At 37.3% G+C, this 27,669-nt stretch overlaps 1 protein-coding gene across 1 annotated transcript in view; it reads right to left on the reverse strand.

Moving 5' to 3' along the window:
* Cntn5 (contactin 5) overlaps window positions 1-27,669 on the reverse strand; it is a 1,200,756-nt gene that overhangs the window by 377,819 nt on the left and 795,268 nt on the right. The window contains exon 8 of the mRNA XM_026779314.1: window positions 4,514-4,609. Coding sequence (XP_026635115.1) covers window positions 4,514-4,609 — 96 coding nt within the window. The remainder of the gene's footprint in view (window positions 1-4,513; window positions 4,610-27,669) is intronic.

The raw sequence follows: 27,669 nt of genomic DNA on the forward strand, positions 1-27,669 counted from the left end.
AGTTATAAAAGGAAGTAAATGGTTCTCTCTCTCTCTCTCTCTCTCTCTCTCTCTCTCTCTCTCTCTCTTTCTCTCCCTCTCTCTGCCTGAAAAGGTTTGTAGACACTGTTGCATGGCTCCTACTTAGCATCTGGTTTGCTGGACTGAGATTTGCAACTTTAATGCTCTTCTTATTTCTTTCCCCAGAAGTTGGCAGCACCTCTGCAAAGGTTCCTAGCACAGGCTGCACCTCTACTCCCTTCACTTAGCTCCTCACCTTTTGTGTTGCAGACCCACTGAGTTTCAGTCATTTAGAAGGTGCACCAACTTGTAGAGCTCCTACAGTGAGCAGGCTTGATAAATACAAACCAGTCATCAAAGTACTAGAGGAGCTACCCCACCTGAACAGTTAATTTTATAATCAGTGGAAGAGAAACTGCAACCTTAGATACTACTAGCAATATGCTTATACTATGCCACATAAATTTTTCAATTCTGCCTACATTCAACAGCTACTGAACCAGTTGGTATCTTAGAAACATTCTAATCAATACTATTTTGTCCTTATAGTTTTTAAAAATAAAAAAAAATATTTGTAGCCTACTTCTTTTGTGGATCATACCCTAAAAATTGAGGAATCTTACTCAATCCCTCAGCTACCTCCTTATCTGTGTGCTAATCATGCCCTAGAATTCGAGATTGTTGCTATCATATGGCAGTGTGGAGCACCTACTTATAGTAAAAACTGACTGTCTTCACAGTCTAACTAACCTTTTCATTAGCCAGCATCATCAGTTTGGACTAATAAAGACACTGGCCAGAGACTTAGGTTTTCTTTTACTTTCAAAATTACTTTGACTAATGAATGAACAGAAAATTGCTGAGAGTAAACGTGTTTGAAGCAGCTGAGGAGCTTTGAGTGGGTGATGGCTGCTGAGGGAGTCAATCTCTGCTGTATGGTCCCATGCTGATGTGTATGGGCAGCACTAATAAGATTCAGAGGGAAGACAAGGAGTAGAAGGAGGAAGGAAGAAGAAGAGAAAGAGGAGGGGAGAGGAGGAGAGAAGAAAACTGAAGTTAGGAAGAGGATATTGTAGAGGATCAAGGACGAGTTGGAGATCGGGTAGGAATGATGTATTTTTATCTCACTCTATTGCATTCATGTATTAAATTAAAAATAAATATAAAGAAAATATATTCAAAATATTAAATACAAATAGTATTTTATGCATCTATTCTCAACAAATGAAATATTAATATTTAAAGCAGTGAACTGTGGTCCTTCATGTAATATTTCTGCAGCTTGGCTCATCATCGGTACCACAAGGATGCTAACTCCTAAACCACAGCCATTTCTAAGGACAGTGTGATTACTGTACTGTAGAGTGGCATATTTGAATATACATTCATTACAAACTTAAGCTTTTTATTCTTGGTCCTGAGATATGATGAGCCCCGAGGATGCTCAGCAAGCCCTCCACCAACTGAGCTATTTCCTGAGGCTGTGCAATTTCCTGTTTTTTCTCCTGGAAATTTTAGGTCTCAGTGTAAGCTTTTGAGTATTTCTGCACATAATTGAACCACGATATACTTGAGAAGCAATAGCAATCAGTGATTTCTTTAGCAGGAACAAGGTGGTGGCAAATACCTCCAATCCAAGCTCTTCCTCATCTTCAGCAAGAAGATCCTGTCAGTTGAAGGCTAGCCAATTTGTAGCTGGCCAGGGAACTGGTACATGCGCGCGTGCACACGCGCACACACACACACACACACACACACACACACACACCACAATCCCCTCCTCCACACACAGACACACACATCCTGCACGTACCCACATGTGTCAGTTTAAGATATAGAACAAAAATCTTCTTTCTAAAAATCAGAAACAACAGTTAATCAAAGTAACTAATTTTAAAGTTACTATTTAGGAGGAATTCTTTTCTATGTTTTTATACAGATTTTCCTTTCTCTGTATAATAACTTAAATTTCAAAATGTTTAAACAAACAGAAGTTTAGTTTTGTTAAATAAAAATCAGTTTGGGAAAGTGAGTTTAACAGTAGATAATTGCTTCCTTCTAGAGAAGTGACCAGCTGAGCACATGAGCAAGATGTTTTCCTCACATGTTACTAGACACGATTGCATGATCGGTCATCTCTTCATCATAAAAGGAGAATTTAGTAAATAGTTCATCATAGTTTTCATTGGATTCAAAGAAAAATGTGCTTTTCATATACTTTTGAGGGGATGAGAAAAAGACCATTGAGATATTCTGACCCTGGATCTTTCTGATGGCTGAACTGTTTCCTCGCTTCCTAGAGCTCCCAGAGAATCATGGTCACTGCTCCACTCTGAGACATCAGTGCTGGAATGAGCTAAGAACCAATTCTAGTACTGGGTACTGTGCTGCATACTGGGGATATAAATCAGAACAGGGTGGGTTTCATAGCAAGAAAGAAATCCCAACATCCTATGAAAGGTACAAATCATGACATATTTAATTCTGATACTTTATCTCACAAAACAAAATTCTCCTAAATGTAACAGAAGAAAATAGGATTGAAACAAAGAAGGAAAATAAGAGAAGAAACCTGAACGAAAGCTAGGGAAGTGCATGCCCTGTGAGCGCCTGTAACACCCTTTGGGTGGGACTGGAATTTGGGTTTGAGATGTCGATCACACATCAGGTTATGGTTATTTCCGAATTTCACAGCTCTAAGTTCATGTCTTCAAAGCCAAGGCAGCTGATGAACTCGGCGCTTGTGAGTGGTGCAGCAGACTGCCAACCTGGGTGCCCATTTTCCCTGACCTGACTCTGCAGCAATTATTTAGAGTACATACTTTCCCGAGGCATTTTCCAAGTGCTCTGCCCAGAGAAAGGAGCATGGCCCCAGAACAGAATTTCTATTTCTCAACAAGAGTGACCTCAAACATTTCAGGTTTCAGTACCTGCTTTGGTGAGAATATAAAATGTTATAATGTGGTTTTATACCAATGCTACAGATTTGAGTTCACTTTTCTGTTTCTCAGTTGTCTTAATATACAAAACAAAGAATCAAAGAGGGAAGTGACCAGAAAGACTTGCTTAACATATGACTGATCCTCTCTGAGTTATTCTTACTTATGCTCTTATGCCCAGCTCCCTGATCGTCATTTCTGCCCACAGCCTCAACTCATGACTTTCATCCATCAACACATGCATAGATCCATTTATTAATGTTTTTAGGCCCAACTCTGTGCCAATCTGTGTCTCAGACATGTGGGTGGCAACAGTGAGCAAAACCTACAAAATTTCTGTCTTGGTGGGATTTACATTATAACCAAGGATAATGGAAAATGACATTGCCAAGTAAATACAGTTATACACTGAGTTAAATGATGAGCATTGTGGGGGAAACAAGGCAGAGGTAAAAATGAAAGCAGTGGAGTGAGAATTCAAATGTTGCAGGTTAGGAAAGGCTGTGCTGAGAAGGTGAGGCTGTGAAGGATGAATGCGGTCCTATGCCTGCAGTAGAGAGAGACAGACCTGGGGGACAGCTAGGGTAGCAGTGTGACCGGGTACGTCAGGCTCATTGGTCAAATCAGGAAGAAGGTGGAGGAACCTTATGCAGCAAGATGGTGCTTAAACCCACCCTCTCTCCCTTAGTCTATTTTAGTGTTTTCTCACATTGAAGATACAGGGACACAGCAAGGAAGTCACCTAAACGTCAGTGATAAGGCCCTCAACAGACCCTGCCCATGCCCACCTTCTCATTAGGGTTCTACCAGCCAGCACTATAAAAGCATCCCTGCTGTTTCAGCCATCCATTGGTAGCCTTTTGGTCTGGCAGCTTGAACAGACTCACATCCAGTCTCATTTAACGTCAAAGCCAAACTCCTTCGAGTGGCTTTGAGAATTCACCATCTGGCTGCACATTAATTGATGTAAGACTCTCTTAGGTTGTTTTCCAGCGAGAGTATACTGAGATACAAAGAGTTCCACATTTCTAACTGCTGTACTTGAACAAAATTAGTAAGTTAGCAGCAAGTTGGCAAAGCAGTGTATAATTATTTGTAGCCCAAACTACTCTTCTCTTCCCCACAACTTCAAAAGGTAATTACTTTTTTTGCCTCACTTTGATAAGCAAGAAATAAGGTAACTATAGTTTTGTTCAAAACTTAGCAGTTTGAGTCTACTGTGGCAAAGAGCACCATAAGCCATGACCCATGGAGTTCCTTTGTGGAGCAAGGGACTCTGTAGTCACTCAGTTCTGACAAGTCAGTCGCCTTTACACTTCTCATGGCTCTTGCACTCTGGACCATATATTGCTCACCAATGGTGGCAAAAGCACAATGACAGCCATTGACAGAATGGGAAGAAAACAATAGTATCACAGAAGAACAGTGCTATGTCAGGTGTATGATCAGTAACTACTCATGCACGTCATGACCGCCATGCACATGTCAGCCACCGTGGTCCCCTGTCGCACAGTCTACGAGAATGAAGAAACAGCACACGAGACTAATGGTAACATAGAAGACTGGTACTGTACCTGGAGAATGAGGTGGCGGGGAACACATCAGAACAACCCCCTGGCCTTCTCTCACAGAGACTGCACTTCTTGTCCGGCCACTAAAATTTCCCAGATCTGTCAACACAACACAGAATTTAGATGTCATGTACAAATGAAACAAAAATTTAAAAGTACGATGGAAGTCTTCACTTATTTTTCTATTATTATAATGACGACTCTTTTGTTTATTTTTTTAGTACGGGGAGGGTCTAATAAATAAATCTATAATCACCCAGTGTTAAATACAGCAGTTTGAAAAAGTCTAGTATTCTGAACAATACCACATTCTTTATGTCTATTTACTGTGCATTCTACATTGTCAGTGCAGAAGGAAACTAAACAATACACTATTTGCACATAATGGTCATTTCTCAATACTATTGGCTACCTACTGACTCTTCAGTGAGGAAAGCCTATCCTTCACAGTTGTTGGGGTGGCGCATGTCCAGCCCACTACCTCATTAGCTGCCATGCTACGGTGCTGTGTAAAGCTAAGAATGACTTTGCAAAATGAGAGAGACGTTGTGCTCTAGCGGGATATAATGAGGTTATGAAATGTTCTTTTCTGTGAGAGTAGATGTGAACGTCATGTTCTTTCATTTTATGGAGGGATAAAAGGGGACCTCTGTATTAATTATACTCATCTATTTTGGTTAGTCCAGGCATATTAAAGCTACTGAAACTTATGTGTCTATGAGACAGTAGTGCCGGGTCTTTTTTCTTTCACTAAATTACATTACATTTGCACAGATGGAAAACAGTCCTAAAAGAAAGTGTTCTTGAAGTGGACAATTTGTATTCATCACATCACCCACAGACATTATCTCCCTGTCTATAAATTAGTCTGACCAACGTCATGATTTTGAGAATAGTTTCTTGCAAATAATGGTTTATTTTCATGGATAAATATTGTCTCAGGATTGAGGTCTACAGCATCATGTTTCCATGATAAGACATGCATTTTAAAAATATTCTGCCACTCTTTCTATTATACATAAATTAATTTTTAAAGTTTTTTTCTCTATAAATACTATGTTTTATGGAAATATAAATTAGAGCCCCAAGTTAACTGTGTACTTTCTAACAACTGATTAAATCAATCAAGATAATCTACTGGATGGATGGGAAGGAGGGAACAACTCTTTTATCGTCCTGAGTATTAACTCCAGAGTTCTGTTTGTGCTAAGGCTATATAACAGTGAGGCAGCCTTGTCATTCCATCACTTTAAATTTTAAGGCAGGGTCTCACTCATTTGCGCCTGTTGTCCTTGAACTCACCATGTAGCCCAAGTCTATCACGTCTTCTATAACCCCAGCTCAATCACCCCAGTCACTGGGATTACATGAAGGCTTGGATATTTTAATGAAAAATTATTTCATTAATTTTTAAATTCATAACCAGATATTTTTCACACAGAGTGATGGAGGACTCAGACTTAGTAACGATATAACGGTGGGTAGAAAGTAGAATGAAGGAAAAATTGAGACATTTACACTGACTGCATTGCCACATGATGAATAAGGAGGCGTTTTTACAAAGTAGCAAGAGAGAGGAGAAAGAACAATCTAAATAAGTTATTTTATAAGGTAGGGTGTCATTATTGAAAAACAAGAAAAATTGAATATTTACATAAGAAAAGAAACTCTTCCATTTGGCCATAAACATGTCTCCTTCAAGACTGCCTCTGTGGATATCTGCCAGGAAGAATGTGTGTCTCTTGGTGAGCATCGTTAACACAGGCTGATACACATGTTACACTTTTATGTGTTCATGTGAGGCACACATGCGTATGGCTCATATCTTGAAATGCATGCACATTGACCCTTTGCAATAGAGCCTGTATCTTTTTCTATCTGGAAAGTGCTCTCAATACAAAGGTAAAAGTATGACAAAAGTTTAAAGCTGCCTTTCTGGGCTCACTGCCCGGAAGGACAAGCCAAAGGCAGCAGGTGTCTCAGAGCTCCAGCATCTCCTCAGGGACTGTTCTTTCTCACCAAACTCACAAATTTATAAAAGACATGACCTGCTTGGATATCAACTTATTTAGTCTGACTATTAAGTGATTATTACAAAGCATACATGCTTCCCACAGTTATGCCAAGTCTTTGATATGCATTATGTAGCATTTTCAGTTGACTTATTGAGTTAAAAAGAATATTTTAATGTTGGTTCCTTTGAAGCCTTTGCACCCCCACTTGACCTGTTTTGCACTCTTGTGGTTGGTTGTTCCGAAAACAGGAACAATCTGTTGTTCTCAGCAATGTTTTTAAAGATGGTTACCCCTAAGCCATGTGAGTTGTGATGAGCTTCCTGCTTTTGTTGGCCCTGCTGAGGGCTATATATACTGTGTGAGAAAGTAGAATAAAGTCTTGCCTGTAGAACCTGAAGTTGTGCTATATGTTAATCCTGATGTCCCTCACTCAGAAGAACTACAGGTGCTATGCTGGCCCCATTTTAATAGACAACATTCTAAATTTGAGCCTCTATATGGGAGGTCAAAGTGCAGAGATTGCCTAGAAATCAAACATAAAGAAAGGAAAGCCACAGAATACTTAGCCTGAACTGTAGCTTGAGCTTGCAGTGACCCAAATGACCACCCTCTGCTCTGTGTCATCATTGGGCATCAGTGTGAACACAACACAAGGCATCTCACAGAGTTGCCCACGGTTCGGTATTTCCTCAGAACCACAGCACTCACGTTACAAAGCCAAATAGAGATTTTTCAGTTATAACCACTCTTTGATGTTCAGAGATGTTCTAATTTTCATTTTGCCTTGGTTTGGGTGAGGCTAAGTATAGAAGCATGGGGCTTCTGTAGGCTAAGTAAACACTCCATTATTGATGGGTATTCCCAAGCCCAGACATGATTGATTTTTGGCTTGTAGTTCAGGATTGTGGTCAAACAGTCACATCTGGTGGTCCTATCTTTTGCCTTGATCAGTATGCTTCTAAAGGCTGGTGTTGTTGAGTAGGAGGGTGTGGGGGCAATTTCACCCCAAACTCCTTATGATGTACATTTTTTAGCCAACTCCTGCGTGAATCCAAAGTCTCTCCCACTGAGAGAAAACTTAGTTTAGTCATGAAACTTAAAACGTTAAATGCAGAGAAATAACAAAAAAGTTAAGTGTTTCATTTTCGTTTTTGTTTTGTTATTTTGTTTTTCTTTTTCCCACATGAGACTCTGTTTGATTTAATGAAGCATGACTTACATGGCAAACCTTCTGGCTGGTATAAACTGGGTTAAAGCTCACCTAGCCTAGCTTGAAGACGACAGCACATTTTGGAGTTTCTCAGGAAATTTGGAAATCTTTCATTAGCCAATCATTCAGCACAGATGTTTATCATTTAAATAATCTTACATTTTTGTATTGAAGAGAGAAGTGAGTAGTGACCGTTTTCATGAGTGTAGGCTTCACTGTTCTGCAATTGACCTGAAGCCTGAGTACACAGATTCCACTGTCATGGTTCTGAAACCACAGTTTGAATTTTAAACTGTATAGAACTCTTACTGAAACTACTATAAGTCACATGACTCTCAGACAAGCAAAAGACTGGGTCTGTGATCCAGAACCCACGAGCTAAAAAGTTGGCCTCTGATCTGAGCTTCCTCACTATGAAACACAAAACTCAACAAAGAGCTTGAATTACAACTGCAGACGATAGGATCATGAAACCTTTGCATGCAAAGATAGGCCTAAAATAAGTGATATGACTGACAGCCCCAGATGACAGACTGTTGATTCTGCACAAATGATTTCCTGTACTCTGGCCAGATCAAAGGCAAGAGTCTTCCTTGCTTGTCTCTATGCATTCCAAACAGAGCTGGGTACCAGTGATGCAGGAAAGGATATAGACTGTGATCTAATTGTGTTGACTTGGGAAAGGCTACCATAGTTCAGAGATTTCTGGGCCATCATAGGGATGCTTGAGCCTGAAATATCAAAGATTGGCATAACCATATTCATAAGTAATTAATACATGTCTCATAACTGTAAGATATAAACACATGGATGCCAGTGTTCATCTCTTCCTTCCTTGCTCCCTTCCTCCCTCTTCCTCATCTTCTTCTTTTCCTCCATCCCTTTTTTATTTCCCATCTGCCTTCCTAAATAACTTCTGTTAGTTACTATTTTCTTTTTTGAGTTAAAAGTATAAATATTTCTTTTCCTGGATCTATTATATTACTAGCTTTGAAATTATAAGTTCAATTGGCCCTCTGACATTGACCTTTCAATAGCTGAGACTACTGGTTCATGGCTGAGACTACTGGTTCATGGTGACAGACCTGATCATATGTTTGAATAAACTGATGAGAAGATGAAACAGAGTAATGCTATATGCACTGAGAACTCATAAATATTTTAAGACCAAAACTGATGGTAAATGGTAACTGAGGAAAAGCATGTATTTATTTGATATTACAAGTTAAGAAAGATTTCCTCCTGCAAGTCTTCAAAGACAACATATTATTTGCGGGGGGGGGGTGATAACAGGTATGTTTACAATTCATTAGGAAGCTTCTCATCCCTTAGGAATTCACACATGTGCCCCTAGAGCATCACTCCCTGGAAAAAATTATCTCAAAGGCCTGAGGAGAGAGAGAACACAGCTGAGAAGAGATGGGTGTGGGGGATATGGACTATGAATTTATAATTTATGCATATTAAACACAGTAAATTGCAGCAACTATCTGAGCCCTTTAAAGAACAGGAGACATGTTACAGATTTGGGAATGTAGTGTTCTGGCTGGTCCGTTCCCTGAGTGTGGGTTTTCATCTCTTAAATACCTGAAGGACAATTCCACATACAGGTTGAGGGTTGACGTCCTTTGCTATGCACTTACCCTGTAGGTAGTGCTAGTGGCTGCAACCTGCAGATGCTCTGAGACTCCTTAGTTACACATTTACAGTGCTGTGGACACACATTTGATTGGGTACAAATCTTAAAAGTTTTCTTAAAATTGAGAATTGGACTTCCCATATAACGTAAAACCATTAAAAGTGGTAAAGTCCACAAAATTGCCAGCAACTTGTGTCTTACTTGTTTTCTGCAATGAACAGATATTTGGCTGTAAGAGGTCGGTCTCTGAGTTCTAGCTTCTGTGATTGCGATAAAGACATGTTTTACAGCACTGCCTCTCACGGAGCCTTCCCTCCACTGAGCCGTTGTTTATGTTCTAGTCTCAGGATTATTTATGCCACTGGAGGAGTTTTTTCTTTGTCCTATGACACATATGACAAAATATCCTTTAAAAACTGGTCAGCTATAACTCAGAAATCTCTTTAATATTAAAAAAACATAAAACCCAACAATTTGGAAATACTATGTATTTAATTAAGATAATTGTAACAACTGTCATCTTTTCTACAAGAATTTCAGCAAGTTAGAAAATGTGTGTGTGTATGTGTGTGTGAAAGAGGGGTGGGAAGAGAAATGCTGTGTCTGTGGATGGCTGTGTACGCATATGTATGCTTGTGTTCAAACACAGAGTGTTTTGTATGCTAGTCAGGCAGTTCCAAATACCACTAAATTAATATGAAAAGCAAACAAAAACAGCTTGTGCTCATATACTTGTTAAGTGATAAGTGGATCAATAAAAATTTATGTGACTGATTCTCAGTTTCAAAAGCTTCCATTAAGTAAGAAGCCATTCAGTATTTTGAAGTTGTACAAAAAAGTTTTTGGAATTTAGGCATAATCTTCAGTAATGATAGTTCATTAGACAGACTGTAGTTTCTAAAAGGTAAGTGGCTAATGAGACTGGGAATAAGGAAGAAAGCATTTATTTTATTTCTTTGCAGAAAGATTTACAGTAGCACTTTCTAGTTATATAGCAACTCTCTGCATGTGATAGCCACCACCACAGTCTAGTAGCCAGGATTCTTGTTCGAATGTGTTACTACATTTTCATTAATTTTTCTTGGGAGCATGTTCATGCAGGAAGCATAAACCTGCCATTTCATGTTGGTAGAGGTTAGAGGGCAGCTTGAGGGAATTGGTTTTCTCCTACAACCCTGTGGGTCCAGGGAATCCAATTTAGGCCCCTGGGTATGATGGCAGGTGCCCGTACCCATGGAGTCATTTCACTAGCTCCAAACCTAAGATTCTCAATAACTACTCTTAAAATAAAACTGTTTTACCAACTGGTAGCTATATGGAAAGCCACAAAGATATAAAGCTTAAGGTTGCTTTATTGTCACTTGTGAACTTACAGCTAATGGTCAATGGGAGACAAAGGGTGGGTCCGAGGGCTCCATTTGTTAAAGAGGACACAGAAATCTTCCAAGGTTAAGTGACAATAACAGAAATTCAGAGCCAGGAGGACAGGGCAATTCAAGATCATTACATCAATATTTTAAACAGCATGATTTTATTTTCTTATTTTAATCTAAAGCTGCATTGTCAACTGTTAGCTTAGAATGTTTCCTATTGATGTAATTATTTCTTTGTTATTTGTTTTATACTATATGGAATAGTGCTGCAATTCTCTTAAATATTTGCTTTATGTTAGCTGAGATTAGAACACAATAGCACATTTCCAATAATGTAATTCAATAAAACTTATTTCTGCAGAGTATCAGTTTAGTTAATTATAGGCATCTCAAGAATACACTTTAGTATGCAACAATAAGGACTGAATTTACATACAGCTGGGATGAGAGATGGTAAATCTAAAAGTGGCGATTACAAGTCCTAATGATACTTTTTGAGTTCTTGAAAGGTTGAATTTTCCATGGTGATACACAGTAGGTCAGTTGAGCAAGGGCTTGCCATGTCTTGCTGTTTCTACTGTGTGTGTATTATAATCAGACAAATCTTGCAGCCAAAGGTCTACTAATTGTACATTGTATGTAAGGGAAGCCAGCTCATTTTTGCTTTGAAAGAGGCATTTTAAAACTCATTTATAAGTGGAATTATTTTATGACTATTTTGCGAAAAGGCAAGTTGTCCAGACAGCATGATAAACATAGTTTCAATGTTAGAATTTTTCTCTGTTGTTTTTAGAGAACAAAATGTTATTTTAGTCATGAATGTACACATAAGACAATATTCTCAAATATGACATGATGTATATAAGTGTGTTAATATACTGTGGGGATAGTTTATTAACCCTAGAAGAGGCTCTAAACTTTATTTGACAAATACATATGTAAGTATATAAACAATATAATTGTAGAATTTCTAACTCAATTTCTTTCCAAATCATGAACAGCATTAATTTGACAAACCCATAGAGAATTGAAGTTGAAAATTTATGTGGGATTTCCCTCTGTATGCTATCAATATGTTTTATTAATATTGGTTATTAAAGAAGTTGTTTTGTCCAGTGACTTAGCAGAGTAAATTTAGGCAGGAAATCTGAACAGAGATATAGAAAGAAAGTAGTTGGAGTCAAAGAGATGCCATGAAGCTGCCGAAGAAGAAAGATGCCAGCTGCCAGCGAGAACAGTACTGGTAGGGCACAGTTTTGTGGTAATTCACAGATTAATAAAAATGGGTGAATTTAAGATGTAAGAGTTAGCTAGAAATATGCATAAGCTACTGGCCAAACAGTGTTGTGTTTAATACAGTTTCTGTGTGATTATTCGTGTCTGGGTAGCTGGGAAAGGAGCAGAAAGTCTCTGCTTACAGAGGATGATGGTTCATGCCAGTAATCCTAGCAGTGGGAAGGCTAGGCAAAGAGAGGGACAATGAATGTGGGGCCAGTTCTTGATACATAATGAGAACCAGTGTCAAAACAACGGGGTGGGGGAGGGAAGGAGGGAGGAAAGGAGAGGGGGATGGGAGGAGGAAAATAAAGAACATAGTGTATAAGAAGCTTTGCATATTAAAGACCCATAGAATTGGGGGAGTAGTGTCAAGTAAAACTCACAAGTTGTTTATCATGTGGGTTCCTGCAAGCCACAAATATTTTCACTGAGTCTCAGATAGTTTTCAATCTTTTGTTCAATGTTCTCTACCCTTTCTTCAGTCTCTCTCCTGTGGAGAGTGGGTGAAGTGTGCTGTGGACTTGACCACAGTCATGTCAAAGACCCCAATGCCTCAGGCAAATAGGGATGGCAAAGCTTTCCGAGCCCAGGCTCAAGGAACAGTAGAGCCCTTCTTTGGTTCAATTACGGCTGTCATGAATGATTGACCTTTAGCTAAAACAGTATATGCAGAAACTATGAACAACAGCTGCTGGGGACCTCTTAGCTAGATTAGCCAAACCTGTCTCCTCCTTAAGCTATATAAAGTGCACCCACTGCTTGAATAAGGTGTATACATAAATATACTGTTTCATGGCTGCTAATGCTGCTGCTACTCCATCAAAGCAAATAGCCAACTCAGTCCTAGCATTTCTGTTCCCGGATCTGTGTGTCTGTCCATTCTCCATTCCTTCTTCATCACCTAGTCAAGTTTCCAGGACTCAGTTGTAGGGGACACAACACTCTCCATTCATTTCATCCACCAGCCTTGGTCAGCTAGATCACATTTTATACTTTGACGTGCCAAGTGCACATTGATGAGGAAAAGAAAAATAAATAAAACAGACACAGTTCATGATGTCCGTCCAGAGACCATCACAGCCACCACTGACCCCTGGGTCTAAGACATCTGCTCCAGGAAGCACAGGTATCTACTTTCCTCACAGTAACTTAAAAATTCACTGGTGGGCTGATTTTTAAGATGCTATCTATGGTTCTGAGTATAAAATTGTCCTTGTCAATCTAAGCATCATGCACTTTAATAAAGTAACAGATTTTTTTTTCTTTCCTGATCAAACCCAGTTCAAAATTGCATAAGACTTTCAGTAATCATAGTCTCCTGGCTCATACTGTGGATAAGGGAGGATTTTCCATAATCAACTAATATGTATGCTTGAGTGTTTTCCTCTACTAAATTTGTTTTCCACTGCTGTGTGTGCTGCAGAGCACTTGGGACAGTCCCAGTGCCATATAAAGTGCAAAGCAATGTAAATCGCTGTCTGCCTGATTCCCCCGGCTCATTTACTGCGTTACACTTAAGGCAAGTATGGCCAATTTCCATATATTTCTTTTAAATGATACAACCTTAACCATTCTATCTGCATTTTTTTACACCTTGCTTAATTAAAAACCTTTTAAGAAGCTTCTCCAATTCATGACTCAGCAGCTAAGTGATCAATTTTCAGTTCTTAGAATTTGTCAAAAACCTTATGATGTCACTGCCCTGGGACCAACAGTCCCTTTCCACATTAAATATGTCTAGAAGTTGGAATTGTGATCTTTGTTTAGGCTATATTAATGATAAAATCATTTTTGGATAATGCACAATTTTCTAGATGATTCTACTTACTAAGTTTAATACATTCTACATATGGAGAATGCCCATTATAAGAAATAAATACTATATTATCGCAGGCCAGAAACCTGAGCATAAGGAATAAATTCCCCAGGCCTGGAGTACAGAAATTAGTTATTGAATAACGTGCATCAAAACATTACTTGATGCCAAGTGAAGTGAATAAATCTGATTCATGCATTTCTTCTGACCAAATTTATATTCTGATGCTAGAATTTTTTAAAGAGGTACTTTAAAATAATTTCTTCAAATTAGGCTACTTCTTTGTGGAAATCTTTAAACACATAAAGTAAATCTTTAGAGAATAAAGCTAGCAGTGACATGAAGAATGAACCCTCTGTAATTGTAATGTGTTATTTTCAGTTTCCATTTACAGTTGTCCCAACAGCTCCTCTACCGTCAAGTACGTGAAAGCATTTCCTAGGCATTGTTGGAGGTGTTTCAGAAAGATGCGTTCATTTATCAACCAGTTACTGCATCTTTATTACCCACAGGCTGAGGGCACCCAACAGACTAATCTAATGTTAGACAGAATTTTTTTTTTACTGTAAGGTGTTTGGTAGTAAATATTTGAACTTGTGTAACTAAAACAGCAAGATCAAGGGTATCATGAAGTACTATCTAATAATTTTTACACACAAGATAACACTGTTTTTAATATTTTATCCTTTAAATGTGTTACACAAACATGAACACCTGAACTGAGTGCCTAGGAGGCATGTGAGAAAAAAGATGGAGGTGCACACTTATAATGGAGATAGATGGTAGGTATCTTGGGCTTACTGATTGGGAATCCTAATTAAAATAGTGGATTCCAAGCAGTTGATGTCCCCTATCTCAAAAAGTGCTCAATGGTAACTGGGAAATAGTTGTCATTAGCCTATAACTTATTCATGCACACAAAAGCAGAGTCAAGGTTTTGGAACCATTCACTAGTATTGGAGTAAGTACCTTTCACTTACATCCATAGAACCATGGATAAGATTTTGTCTTCTTATGCATGCAAAGCCCATCATCCTTTCTTTTTTTTTAATAAATCTGGGTTTACAATATATTTATTATTTTGTCTTTATAATCCAAGCCTTAACACATTTGAATAAAATTATTAAAGACTTGAATTGCAGCTTACATGTTAAGTTACCTTCTATAGACTTTTTTTGTTCTGTTTTGGTTTTGTTTTTTTTTGTGTTTTTATTTATTTTTTTTTAATTTATTTATTTATTAAGGATTTCTGCCTCCTCCCCACCACCGCCTCCCATTTCCCTCCCCTCCCCCGATCAAGTCCCTCTCCCTCATCTGCTTGAAGAGCAAACAGGGTTCCCTGACCTGTGGGAAGTCCAAGGACCGCCCACCTCCATCCATCATCCTTTCTTTTGCAATATTATTATCAAAGGATAGAGCTTGGGTTTATCAAAAATTTAGTTTACAGGCTGGTTTGTAGTGAGTTCTTTATAAATATTATTGTTACTCTATTTGGGGAGGAATATATTTATTCTGTATCTAGCATCTCATACATTTACTGGACTGAGCTCAATATTTTGTTCATTTTGTTTTCTTCATTAAATAGACATTACTTGTCTTCTTACTGTGTGTTAATAAAAACTTAATATTTCTGTTTTGATTTCACTTGTTTGACTTCTCAAACAGGCTGTTTCTCTGTAGCCAAGGCTGGCCTGGAACTCACTATGTGTTTAAAGCTGACAATGCTCTCATGCAACCATCCTGTGTCAGACTTCCAGGTGATAACTGTGAACCATTATATCTGTCTGCCAATGTTGTTGGACAGACAAACCTAAATTCTAAATTGAGTTAGATTTGGAAAATTTCAGAATATTCCATGTTCTTGAATAAAGAATAAATGATCAATAATTTTTCTTTAAAAATTATGATACTCTTAACAACTCACAATTTCAATATACTATTAAATCATGTTTATTAAAGATATGGAGATGATGCTAGCCATGAATTTTCTTAGTATTTACTTGATAATTGTTACCTGCAAAATATTATGATATTGTTCTTATATATATATATATATATATATATATATATATATATATATATATATATATATATATATATATATACACATACATAAGAATATAAATTCATTTAGTTCTTTTGGCATCTTGTCCAGTCCCCCTATTGTACTAAAAGCATTTATTTTGTTGAGGAACTGACACTCAGAAATAATAGGTACATCTATCAATGTAACACAGCTAATGAGTTACAGTCCAGCCCAGATGGCTGAGACCCTCATCCACAGTCACTATGCAGATGTTTTGACAACACCAATATGTAAGAGTTACAGTTGTGGAGACACAAGTGATTCTATCAGCAGAAATACTGATGATGGAGTGAATTCTAAGGAAAGTAGAATCAGAAATCACAAGTGACGCATTCGGTAAGCACCAAGGAGCTACTGACTAGAGAACTACACTACGGTGCTGAAGGCGGAAGATGCACAACACATGGGCTCCGCTTCGTTACATTTATTTTTGTATCATTCTTTTTGTAATGAATATAAATTCTGTGTCAATTTCATGTAGAAGATTTATAAACACTGAAGGCATAGACTTTTGAACATCATTCAATAATACTTGTTTTTAAATTTTATCTTTCAAGAATCCAGGATTTATGTATTTCCTTGTGTGGCCATCACTATCTTTTTATTGTACAGTTTCTTTATTAAAATTGTAAATAGTAACTATGCTTTAATAGATTTTAAAAGTTTTAATAATATTAAATTAATAATATAATAGTCTAATATTTAGACATTAATATAGCTTCCTTTTTCAGTTATTTTACAGTCATTTAGAAAGCTCAAAATCAATATTAAGCTACGTGACAAGAAACTGAATTGCACCTTCAAAAGAGATGTCTCAGACATTTCTCTGTGTAATATAATCTTTCAAATTAGAATTAATGGAAATCGTCCTAATACTCTTCCATTTCACAAAACTCTTTTTAATGTTAAAAAGTTGACATTTGCTCTATTATTTCAGTATTTGAAAAGCAAGCCAAGTCTTAAAGTAGCTTTTCTGTTTTATATTTTAATAGATTCTAACAATATTATTCATTTAATTCCTTAAGAGTTAAGAAAACAAAACTTGTGACATGTCATGAGGTGGTGCATGACTTTAATTCCAGCACTTGGGAGAAGGATTAAGCAGAGCTCTGTGAGTTTGAGGTCAGCGTGGTCTACAGAGTAAACCCTGTCCTACAACCAAAAACAATAAATGATGCTAATGAGCTCAAACTTCCTTAGTTCAGCGCATTTATACTCCAGTGGTATTTGTTTCAGTTACTTTATCATGCCCTATACAAGGTCACACATTTTACATTTCTTCTGCTGACTAGTTCTTGATTAATAAAAGCCGCCCCTCCTTCAATGCCTTCAGAGTCCTCTGTGATGTGGCTCACCATAAGACTGAACAGCAGTGCTCACGCTGTTCTGCACCTCTAGGTATTTCCCAAATTTTTAATTTAGTTTAGATTGAAAGCTACTTGTTTAGAGTGAACTTTAGTTAAAGTGCTCTTTTCTTCTATAATATGCATATGCATACAGACATAACTCTGCCTCTCTCTCCTCTCTCTCTTCTCTCTCTCTCTCTCTCTCTCTCTTTGCCCGGCCCCCTGAAATCACTGGGCCTTTAGCTATATGTAAGTATATATGGTTCCTTGTTAAATGATAGCATTTCCACAAAGCTTCACTATGGTGGTGCCACACCTACACAGTTGATTGCTGATCTGAGAGTTCCACTAGCAACACAGCCCCTGAGGAAAACTCAGTGAATGAATATTTCTTCATTCATGCTTTTTCTAGTGTTACTATTAGCTAGATCAGGTGTATTTTATTCTTGATCAGGAGTACATTTACATATTTTATATGTAATTTTTTATGATTCTTCATCTATGTAAAAATGTATTTGGTTACAAATATAATTACTCACAAATATATCTTCAGATATATAAAAAGACATATAAACACACACACATATATACATATATATGTATATATATATTTGGACTACTTACAATTTTAGTAGCTAATTTAATATGGATTTATGTGCCAATGTATGCAGTTTTACTCCATAACATATGATAAGTTTTGTGTATATCCTATTTTTTGTCTTCACTATGTCACAATATAAATGTATACAGAGCTATATCTATCTCATGTATCTTTCACACATCTATTTCTCTTTTCCAAACTCTCTTATATTGATGTGAAGAAATATGTTTATACTTCTATTATTAATGTAGGATAATCAAATTTAATTTTTCTTCTATTATAATGGAGGGGTTTAACTGACCTTTAAATCATTACTGCGTCTCTTAGTTTAGGACTTCGAGAAGTGAATGTTTTGTTAATACCGTATTTTCTATTTTTCATCTCTAGTTCCAGAATTGTTGACATTCTTTCTCCTGAGTAACTATAACATTGTTGTGTTTGTCATTCAGTGTATGAGTCACAGCAAAACTGGAAGCATTTTGGAATCATTGAAAATTTCAAAACTAAGTAATCTTCAAGTTTATTCAGACATGAAAACAAATATCTCTCTCCACTTACTTATATTTGTTGTAATTCCCTTTCACATGAGCCTACACCTCTATTATCTTTTAATAGTTTGTATTGAGAACTGAGGTATTGGTCAGTTCATTTTTTTAAATTAAATGAAAAATGCTTATAAAATGTTTTTCCTTTTTTGGAACAACGTTGTTTTCAATGTATGCTAAGTTTTGTGCATTTTACAGACTCCAGTAGACTCTTCACACACTCCCTTTCTCAGCTTCCACCCTGACATCACTTTGACAACTGCTTGATGGGTTCCAGTGAGATTTTCTTCTCCTGACAGCCTTTTTTAGACACTGACTTCAGAGACCAGTAAATGCTAAATTCTCAGGAGTCAGAACTATCTAGGTCTCTTTTGACCTCATCTTCAGAACTTCCTCACCAGGGTTTTAGAACATAATGGCAACATGCCTCCTCTGGGCCCACTTCTGAGTTCTGCCCTCAGATGGGAACCCACAACTACCTATTTATAAACTCTTGGTGTCATGAACAGAATTATAATTTGGTGACCGAATAACAAGCACCAGCCTTATAGTGTTGTGTCTGATGAAAGGAATGTGTTTCCTACCAAGTTTTGTCTCAGCAGGGCTACGACTCTTCACAAGGTAAAGTTAAATTTTTTAATCTAGCACAGCCTATTTGAGTTTCCCTACATCTTGATATTGAGTTTTCAGGTTATCACAGTGTTAGACTTGTAAAAAAATTTTGTCTTTTTCTACATAATTTTTGGTATTTTACTCTCAAGTGATTTTTATTAAGGGAAAAGTCAGCCAAAGTCATTTTTACCATAGTGAAAGTTTCTATGTGTTGACTTTTAAAGTCATTGATCCAGCTTCAGTGGATTTATGTTTTGGCTTGCTTCTAATACCTGTCAGGATATACTAGGAATTTATTTTTTCCTTTTCTTTTTAGGTTTTAGTTATATTTTTAATATATTTACTTTAGGTAAACCTAAAACTTATAAAGAAAAAAATATGTAAAACTAAGACTCCCCTTTACCTGCTTTTTAGCTGTAACTTTCCATTTTGGTTGTTCAAAGTTATTTTCCTTTCACTCATAAGTCTGGTGCCTGTATTGGCCTCTATAGTGAACAGAGATTATCAGCATTGAAATTAAATATCTCTCTAAGTACCCTGAAACTTGTATTTTAAACAGCCACTGATTGGCCTGTAGCCAGGCAGGAAGTAGAGGCAGGGCAACAAAAATTCTGGGAAGAGGAAAGTTTCAGTCTGCAGTTGTCAGCCGGACATGGAGTAGGCCAGACAGAGAGCAAGCAAGATGTGACTGCCTTGCTGAAAAAGCTATCAAACCCCACATGGCTAACACATACAAAAATATGGGCTAATATAAGTTGTAAAAAAGAGTTAATAAGAAGCCTGAGCGAATAGGCCAATCCATTTACAATTAATGTAGACCTCTGTGTATTTCTTTGGGACTGAACAGCTATAAGACTGGATGGGACAGAAACCTGGGTAAACTCTCTCTCTCTCTCTCTCTCTCTCTCTCTCTCTCTCTCTCTCTCTCTCTCTCTCTCTTTCTCCACATCTGTAGAAAACAGAGCCCAAATTTAGGCATTAGGCCCTACACACTGTATACCTTTCTTTTTCTTTCTTTCTTTCTTTCTTCCTTTCTTTCTTTCTTTCTTTCTTTCTTTCTTTCTTTCTTTCTTTCTTTCTTTTATATGTATGGGTGGTAACTGTGCTTCTATAAATTACATTTGTGCAGTATTTAGAGCTCATTAGAGATACTGGTTTTACAGCAGACTGTCAACTGCCATGTGGGTGCTAGGAGTTGGGCCCCTTAGTAGATCAGATAATGTTCTTGTTCTTCACTACTCTGCAATTTTACTAGTCTCCACTACTGTTTTTGACAGAGGGGTCTCTCATTAGAGTCTCAGGATTGCAAGTTAGGCTGGACTTGCTGTCAGATGAACCCTAAGGACCTTCGTATCCCTGCCACCTGAGAAATGCCACTACATGTGGTTTTTCACATTGGCACTAAGGATACAACTTAGGTTATCATTTTCCCAGGCAAGTACTTTACCAACTGAGCTGTCTCCCTAGCCCTGAGCTCTGACTCTTGATGATGGGTACTGCCGAGTCTAAGACCTTAGTCCTCATAAGTGATGACAGGAAAGAGCCTTCATTCATCATGAATACACCAAGAAGTTCCCTGCTGAATTTTTTTCACTTGTGAACTATGAAACCATAAGGACTACACACAGAACCTAGAACAATCTACTCTTGCCCTTCTGACAAGTGAAGAGTGGTAATGAAAGCTATGATAATTACTGTGGAAGCAAAAGCAAGAAGTAATAACTCTTTCTTCCCACTGTTTAATAACACAACGACACCAGCTGGCAGAATATCTTCAGCCCTCTCCAAGACAAAACTCTGGCCAGGTAATGGTAATAGCTGTACAAACTCCACAGAACAAAGTGGAATGCTCTCTCTCTCTCTCTTCAACCCGAAAGGAATAAGTTATGCAAAGCTTGATTAAACATAATTTTTAAAAAGCACACATAATATTGTCTGCTGTAGTTAAGTAGATTAAAAAATTTCATACACATATGCAGACATTCATAAAGACATGCTTTCTATTTAGATGCATATGAAAATACGATATTTCACAATGCAAGGTGTAGGAATGGACAGAATAAACTTTTTTAATCAAAATATGCTGTGACATACTATAATCTTAGTGTAGACAATCATGTTAACACTATTTATGAGACAAGAAGAATCTGTTGCCTGTATTATTTCACTGTGTCCTGATTATTGTGTTCTGCCAAGATTATCAGGGCATTAGCATGGAAAAGATTTTTCTTTAGATATAAGTGTGTCTAAATTCCTATATATTATGCAATTTGGACACAATACATTTTTGTTCAGTAAAGAAATATGTTAGTGAGTTGTCAGCAATTTTCAAAGTACATGTTCTTATTGCTAAATTGTCTCTGGCTACTCAGAGGGATGAGAAATTTCAAAACTTTTTTTTTGAATCTGAATCCTTTCATTATTATTATCTAGCAGCACTGATGACATGTGTTTTAGGTTGCAATATGTTGACTAATTGCATATGGTACTTTTAGCATACTGCAAAATGTCTTGATATATGATGGTATAGTTAAGTGACACTATTGTACTTACATTGGGAATTATTGCTTACAATGTGAATGCCCAATGAATTAACTGTGATTCAAACAGAATTTTGTAAGTTATATAGAATTCTGCATAGAAAACTTTACTTTCTACATTGATAAATTTTTGCATCAATTGTTATTATTAGTATGGGATCTCATATATTTATTTTGTCAATTAGATTATGATCCCATCATGCATTGTTTTGCTCCCAGATGTTCTTTAATCAATTGGTGACCACCGTCTGTAGACCGTTCTTTTTAATGTTATAAAAAACAGTGTATGTTGATGCCAATGATGATGAAAACAACAACGTGGGTTATCTTAGTAGTGTCTCTGATACCTGCTTGCACATTGTTAAGCATTTATATGAATTAACCTTCTAACAAACTACAACGTTAACTTCCATATTTAGAAAGTTCTAAAGTACATGCCTAGAGTAATTACACTTCCTCCCAAGCCACACAGACACAGGGGAAAGAGGCCGGAGTCAAACTCTGGGCTACCTGACTCTAAAGAGTGGATGCTCAACTTTACTGCAGGTTATAGTCTATTGTCACTCTGACAGATGGAACCACTAAAGATAATGTCCTCTGAGCATTTGTTCTATCTTTCTAAGATTCTTTCCTGGGATATGCTAAAAGCCAAATGTGGAACAGATTTTAGTTTTCCACTAAGAAAAATAATAATAATCCCAAGTTCTTCCCCTTTGTTCCAGATGTTTCCTCCAAAGCCCTGTAACATATTGTCACCAGGGCCATGGGCTCATTAGGCAGCTTGCTGTTGTCAGTTGTCTGTCGATTGTTCCTTTAAAGGGAGTCTCTGTGCTCTTTCAAGTCATTTAAGTTAACATCCTTAGAGCAGAATCAATATTCCAACCATGTCAAGTGGTGTTAATTGAAAATAAATACCCAAACATTGCATCTGTGCTCCCTTCTCTTTAGCTATTCAGAAAAATTGAAGCATCAACACCAACTGCATCTTGTGACAGGCTGAGTCATGAATCACAGATAATGCTACTCAAGATCTAAAGAACATGTACGTTTCTCAGACCCTGAAACAAGCTGAGGCAGCAGCTTCTGTGAAACTCATTCTATAGAGGGAAGAACTAGGCCCCCAAGGCAATCAACAGCATGCCCAGGCACTGGACTCATGAGATACAAACTGAGTTTCCAATAGGGTTTGTTTGACTGTGTTCTTAATTATTGTTTAATATTTCCACACTGTTGGAATAATGGTTCTTGACGGTTATAAATCTCAATCCACATGTGTGCAAATGGCTCTAACTGCCAACATGCATGAAGAATGGTCTCTTAATCAAAAGCCATATCATTGGTCAAATGCTTGGTGAGAGCCTTGGAGAATGCCACAGATGGTTCTAGTGAGGATTACATGAAAAAATGCGATGATGAATGTCAGGTTCATTTTGATGCCTAAAGTAATTAATATATTTCATGATTTTAAATTGCGTATCAACAATGTAATACATGATATAGCCACTAGATTTTGTGTCACATGACTTCTAAAAGCTTAAACGAATGCCCATGAGCTCACTACAGTATTTAAAAACAGGACTTCTGTTCTGTGGTTGGGATTTCCATTTCAGCTTCTTCCCTTCTCTCTCTGTTCCTGCCTTCCTTACATTTGGTCTGAATTTTGAGTGTTCTGTTGATTATCCGTTTCATTCTTTGTTTTTCCCTTTGTATATGCTTATCACAGGATGTGTTTTTGAGTTTAATCTTATAAAGGTGATATTCTGCAAATGCTGTTTGCAAGGATTTCATTCTACTATATGTGCTTGGGCTCCTTAGGTTTCACTACTGTAAACTCTCCCATTTTTATCAATCCTCTGTCCTATTTATCCAGCTTTCTGTGGATGATCATTTATTTGCATCATTACTAGATTTTCTCTTAAAAAAATAAGAAAATCAACACTGCTGTGAACATTTTTACACATTTCTTGAGATACTGTCTTCTCCATAATTTTACCGCTAATGATATAAGAATTTTCAAGAACTTATGCCAGTCCAGGAATTAATATCATGCTTTCAAAAGGACTGGCCACATTATCCCACATAAAATGGTGTGTAATATAGAATTAATGTGAATTTAATTATGAAGTTGTAATCTATATGTAATCACATATGACACCCCCACCACATCGATTGGACCCTGCAAGATACAAGTCTACAAGTCCCACTCTGTCCCCATACCATCCTATCCCCCATGACCTCAGAGGAACTCTGAAACACAGACTACACCTACACAGAGGGGACCAGGAGGTGAGAGATTACCCACTTTTTAGCTGGGGGCTTCACCCCAGCTCCAGGCATAAGCTCCCTCCCCTGGGAGTTGCCTCAGTCCAAACTCCACTTCCCAGAAAGTCTGCCAAAGGGTGACGCCCTCCCCAGGAAGGGTGAAGAAAGCCCGCCAAACGGTGACCCCTTTCCAGGGAAGTTCAAGACCACTCCCCTGAGCTTTTTAAACTGTCCCCCAGAGAATGAATACATGGTCTCCAAGTTTCCTGTGGTATTTTGGTTTTCTATTTTTCTCTCTGGGTTTTTCCGAGATGGGGGGCACCCAGGAGTCTTGGCAGCCATTAAACATGGGCATCTCCTAATTCGTTCTAATTTGATCTGTTTGGAATTATTGCATCGGTAGAGAGGCCAGTCATTTAAGGAAAATACTTAAAAACCAACACAGTAGGGCAACCCACTCTCTAGGCCCTCCATACTGGAGCAAAACCCTGGCCCCTCCCCCACCTGCTTTAACTTCTCTAGCCAGTCATCAGTAATCACATAACAACCATATACTTTCCATGTTAGGTGAATACTTATAAAGATTTATTGACTAAATTTAATCAATTACTGTAAATATGTAAGAATTTACTTTTGCATGTGTTAATATGCAGAAGTTCTTTCAATGATTAATACTAGTCAACTACTAGATGTTGTTGAATTAATTTTGGCTTACAAGTAAACCCTGTGTTGGACTAATATTTTAAATGGATGTAATATGTCCTCTCTCAAGGTAACACACTATTTGTATGCATGCATTATTAAGCATTTTAATTTTTTATTTTTTTATTTAATTATTAAGATCATTATATACTTAATTTTATATAAGAATATTTATATATTTTTTAAAAAATGTAAGCCCTATTTCTTCCTGACCATTGTCTTGCAGTATTTGTAGAACTGATCTAAAATAAAAATGGCTTGATATTTTATTCATGGGATTCTTGAAATTAACAATTAATTTTTAATGTTGAAAGTTTTGTCAAAGCCTACATCTATCCTTGATTAAGTTTTGGAAAATTTTAATATTCTGGAGAATTTATTGAACTGACCAATTTGTCCTTCTGCTTTAATTTTATATTAAACTTGTAATTAGTCATTTTCTCATTATCTATTTTTATTCATTCTTCAATATTTAGAGGATTGCCTACTTCATTAATTTACAAATTATCATTTATTAATTTGTGTTTTGCCCATGGACACCTGGATATCAGTTAAGTAATTTATTGCTTGTCATTTCTTTCTAAATCTTACACATTTTTGCTCTCAACACTTTTTTTCATATTAATACATATTTAACCCTTTGTAGGGTTAACACAACTGGTGTCAAATTCCCTGTTTGTTTCTTTTTAAAGGTGTTTGTGTGCGCATGCACACACATCCATGCATGTGATGTGCATGCGCGTGTCCTTGTGTTTGGGTGCAGATGTGTGTATGTTAGTATACGTGCAATGGTGAGAGGGTGGTCCTCACCTTCTGCCTCCTCTGAGCAGGTAGATCTCTGTTGTTCACACTGCATCTGTTAAGTTAGCTGTCTAGGGAATGTCTAGTGATTCTCTTTTCTGCATTCCTTACTTTATAAAAGAATATTAAGATTACAGTCACCCATGACCACACAGGCTTTAAGTGGGTCCTGGGATCCATGTCCAGGTCTTCATGCTTGTGCTTCAAGTGCCTTATACACCGAGTTGTTGTGTATAACTTCTCCTTGTCCTCGTTCTCGCTCTCACCGTCGTCGTGGTCATCCTCCTCCTCGCCCCCGCCCTCGTCCTCGTCCTCGACCTCCTCCTCCTCCTTCTCTCCCTTGTCCTCCCGGTCCTTCTCCTGCTCCTCCTCAACTTCGTCCTCTTCGTCCTCCTCCTCTTCTGCTGCTGCTGCTCTTGCTGCAGGCTCAGCTGCTTTCCTTCAGGGATACTTTTACTTCTCGCGTTTTTAAGAACTAGGAAACACTGGTTCCTCCTCAGCTGAGCGCTGTCTAAAGGTTGACTTCCTTCTCAGGGTGCTAGGACACTGCTTCCTGCTCCCTTGGGACAGCTCCTGTGAGACTTGGGAAAGTCGTAACAAATTACCCTGGACTAGTTGGTTTTCAGTGTTATCCCTTCCTTTTCCTCTTCAACTGTGGCCAGATTATTCTAACTAGTCACCAGAAAGATTTTATTGTTACATTTGTATTGGCTTCCTTTCCAAATATCTGAGCAAAGTGGGTAGTATTTTGATTATTTTCTTTGTCTTGGGTTTCTTAAAAGAGTTCATATCGAGTTTGTGTTCTGCACCAAACACACATCTCTTTAAAGGATGATTACAAATCTGGAAGTTTTTGTCTCAGACCTTTTGCTTTTTGCAAGGGTTCCTTCTGATTAGTGATGCTGGAGCGGTCCTTCAAAGCTCACATTACCACTTGTGAGTAGAGGGTTATTGTTGGGAGCCAGGCGTGCTGCTCTGTGGTGTGGTGCTGGCTAAGCTCCTTTGCAAGCCATTGTAAAGCAAGGAACAAAAGCAGAACCACAAGTGATAGAAATGTCACCAATCATCTACTTTTCCCAGTGATTTGAAAAATACAAGCTAACTTATATCAGAATAAGTGTGAGATCTTTTTTTTTTCTGAAATCCATGAGCCTCTCATGAGTCAGCATATGGAGCTTCCAGCAACATCTCAATTTTTGCAAAATTACCTTATTTCTAGTTAACATATGTTGAGAATGAAGACCATACATAGGATGCTATTTTTTAAAAATGATTATTGTATTTTCAAATTATTTTAATTTTACATAAACATCACAAAACCTATGAGTATACAGCACTTTTTCATATTAAGGGGAACATACTATTTTTTCTGTAACTAATTTTCTTTTTTGATCCATTTCATTTTAATTGAAAGTTTAGGAAATGCTTCATGAATAAACATTATGTTATTTTGATACCAATTAAATGCATAAGAAAAATTAATAAGGTAATAATCCAGAATTTTTTATTTTCTGAGATTATAACATAACTATTTTTATTCTATGTGAATGTATGAAAGCCTGCATGGATGTATGTGTGCCACTTGCATGTTCGTATCAAAAGAGGCCAGATAGGGGCATCAGATCTCCTAGAACAGGAGTTATAGGTTGCAAATCATACAGTGTGAACCCAGGTCTTCTGCTACAGCAATAAGTGATCTTAACTACTGTGCCCTATCTATCTATCTATCTATCTATCTATCTATCTATCTATCTATCTATCTATCATCTATCATCTATTTATCATCTGTCTATCATCTATCTATCAATCATGTCTATCTGTCTATTTCTATCTATCTATGATCTATCATCTATCAATCATGCCTATCTATCTATCATCTATCTATCTATCTATCTATCTATCTATCTATCTATCTATCTATCTATTCTTTGTGTGTGTGCACTGCATGTTGTGTTCATGATCACATAAGACACTGCACACATGTGGAAATCAGAGGAGATCTGTGGGAGTTGACTCTCTCTTGTAACCCAGTGGGCCTTGGGGACAGAATGTTTGTTGTTAGGCTTTTCAGAAGGCACCTACAACCACCCACTCATCTCACCCTTTCTAGATATGGCTATGCTGAAAGGAAGCTAATTCAACCTGTTGACTCCCTGATTATTTCTTCAACAAATGTCCATCCACACCAATAAAAGATAATACTTTATTCCAGTTTTCCCTAGCAAGTCATTCCTCATAAAAACTTAAGTCCAGTTTCATTTATAATGAACAACATTGACAGATAAGATATATTTTGACTGATTACTTTTTTTTTAAATTTATTTATTTATTGA

This window comes from Microtus ochrogaster, chromosome 5 (assembly GCF_000317375.1).
Source record: "Microtus ochrogaster isolate Prairie Vole_2 chromosome 5, MicOch1.0, whole genome shotgun sequence".
NCBI lineage: Eukaryota > Metazoa > Chordata > Mammalia > Rodentia > Cricetidae > Microtus > Microtus ochrogaster.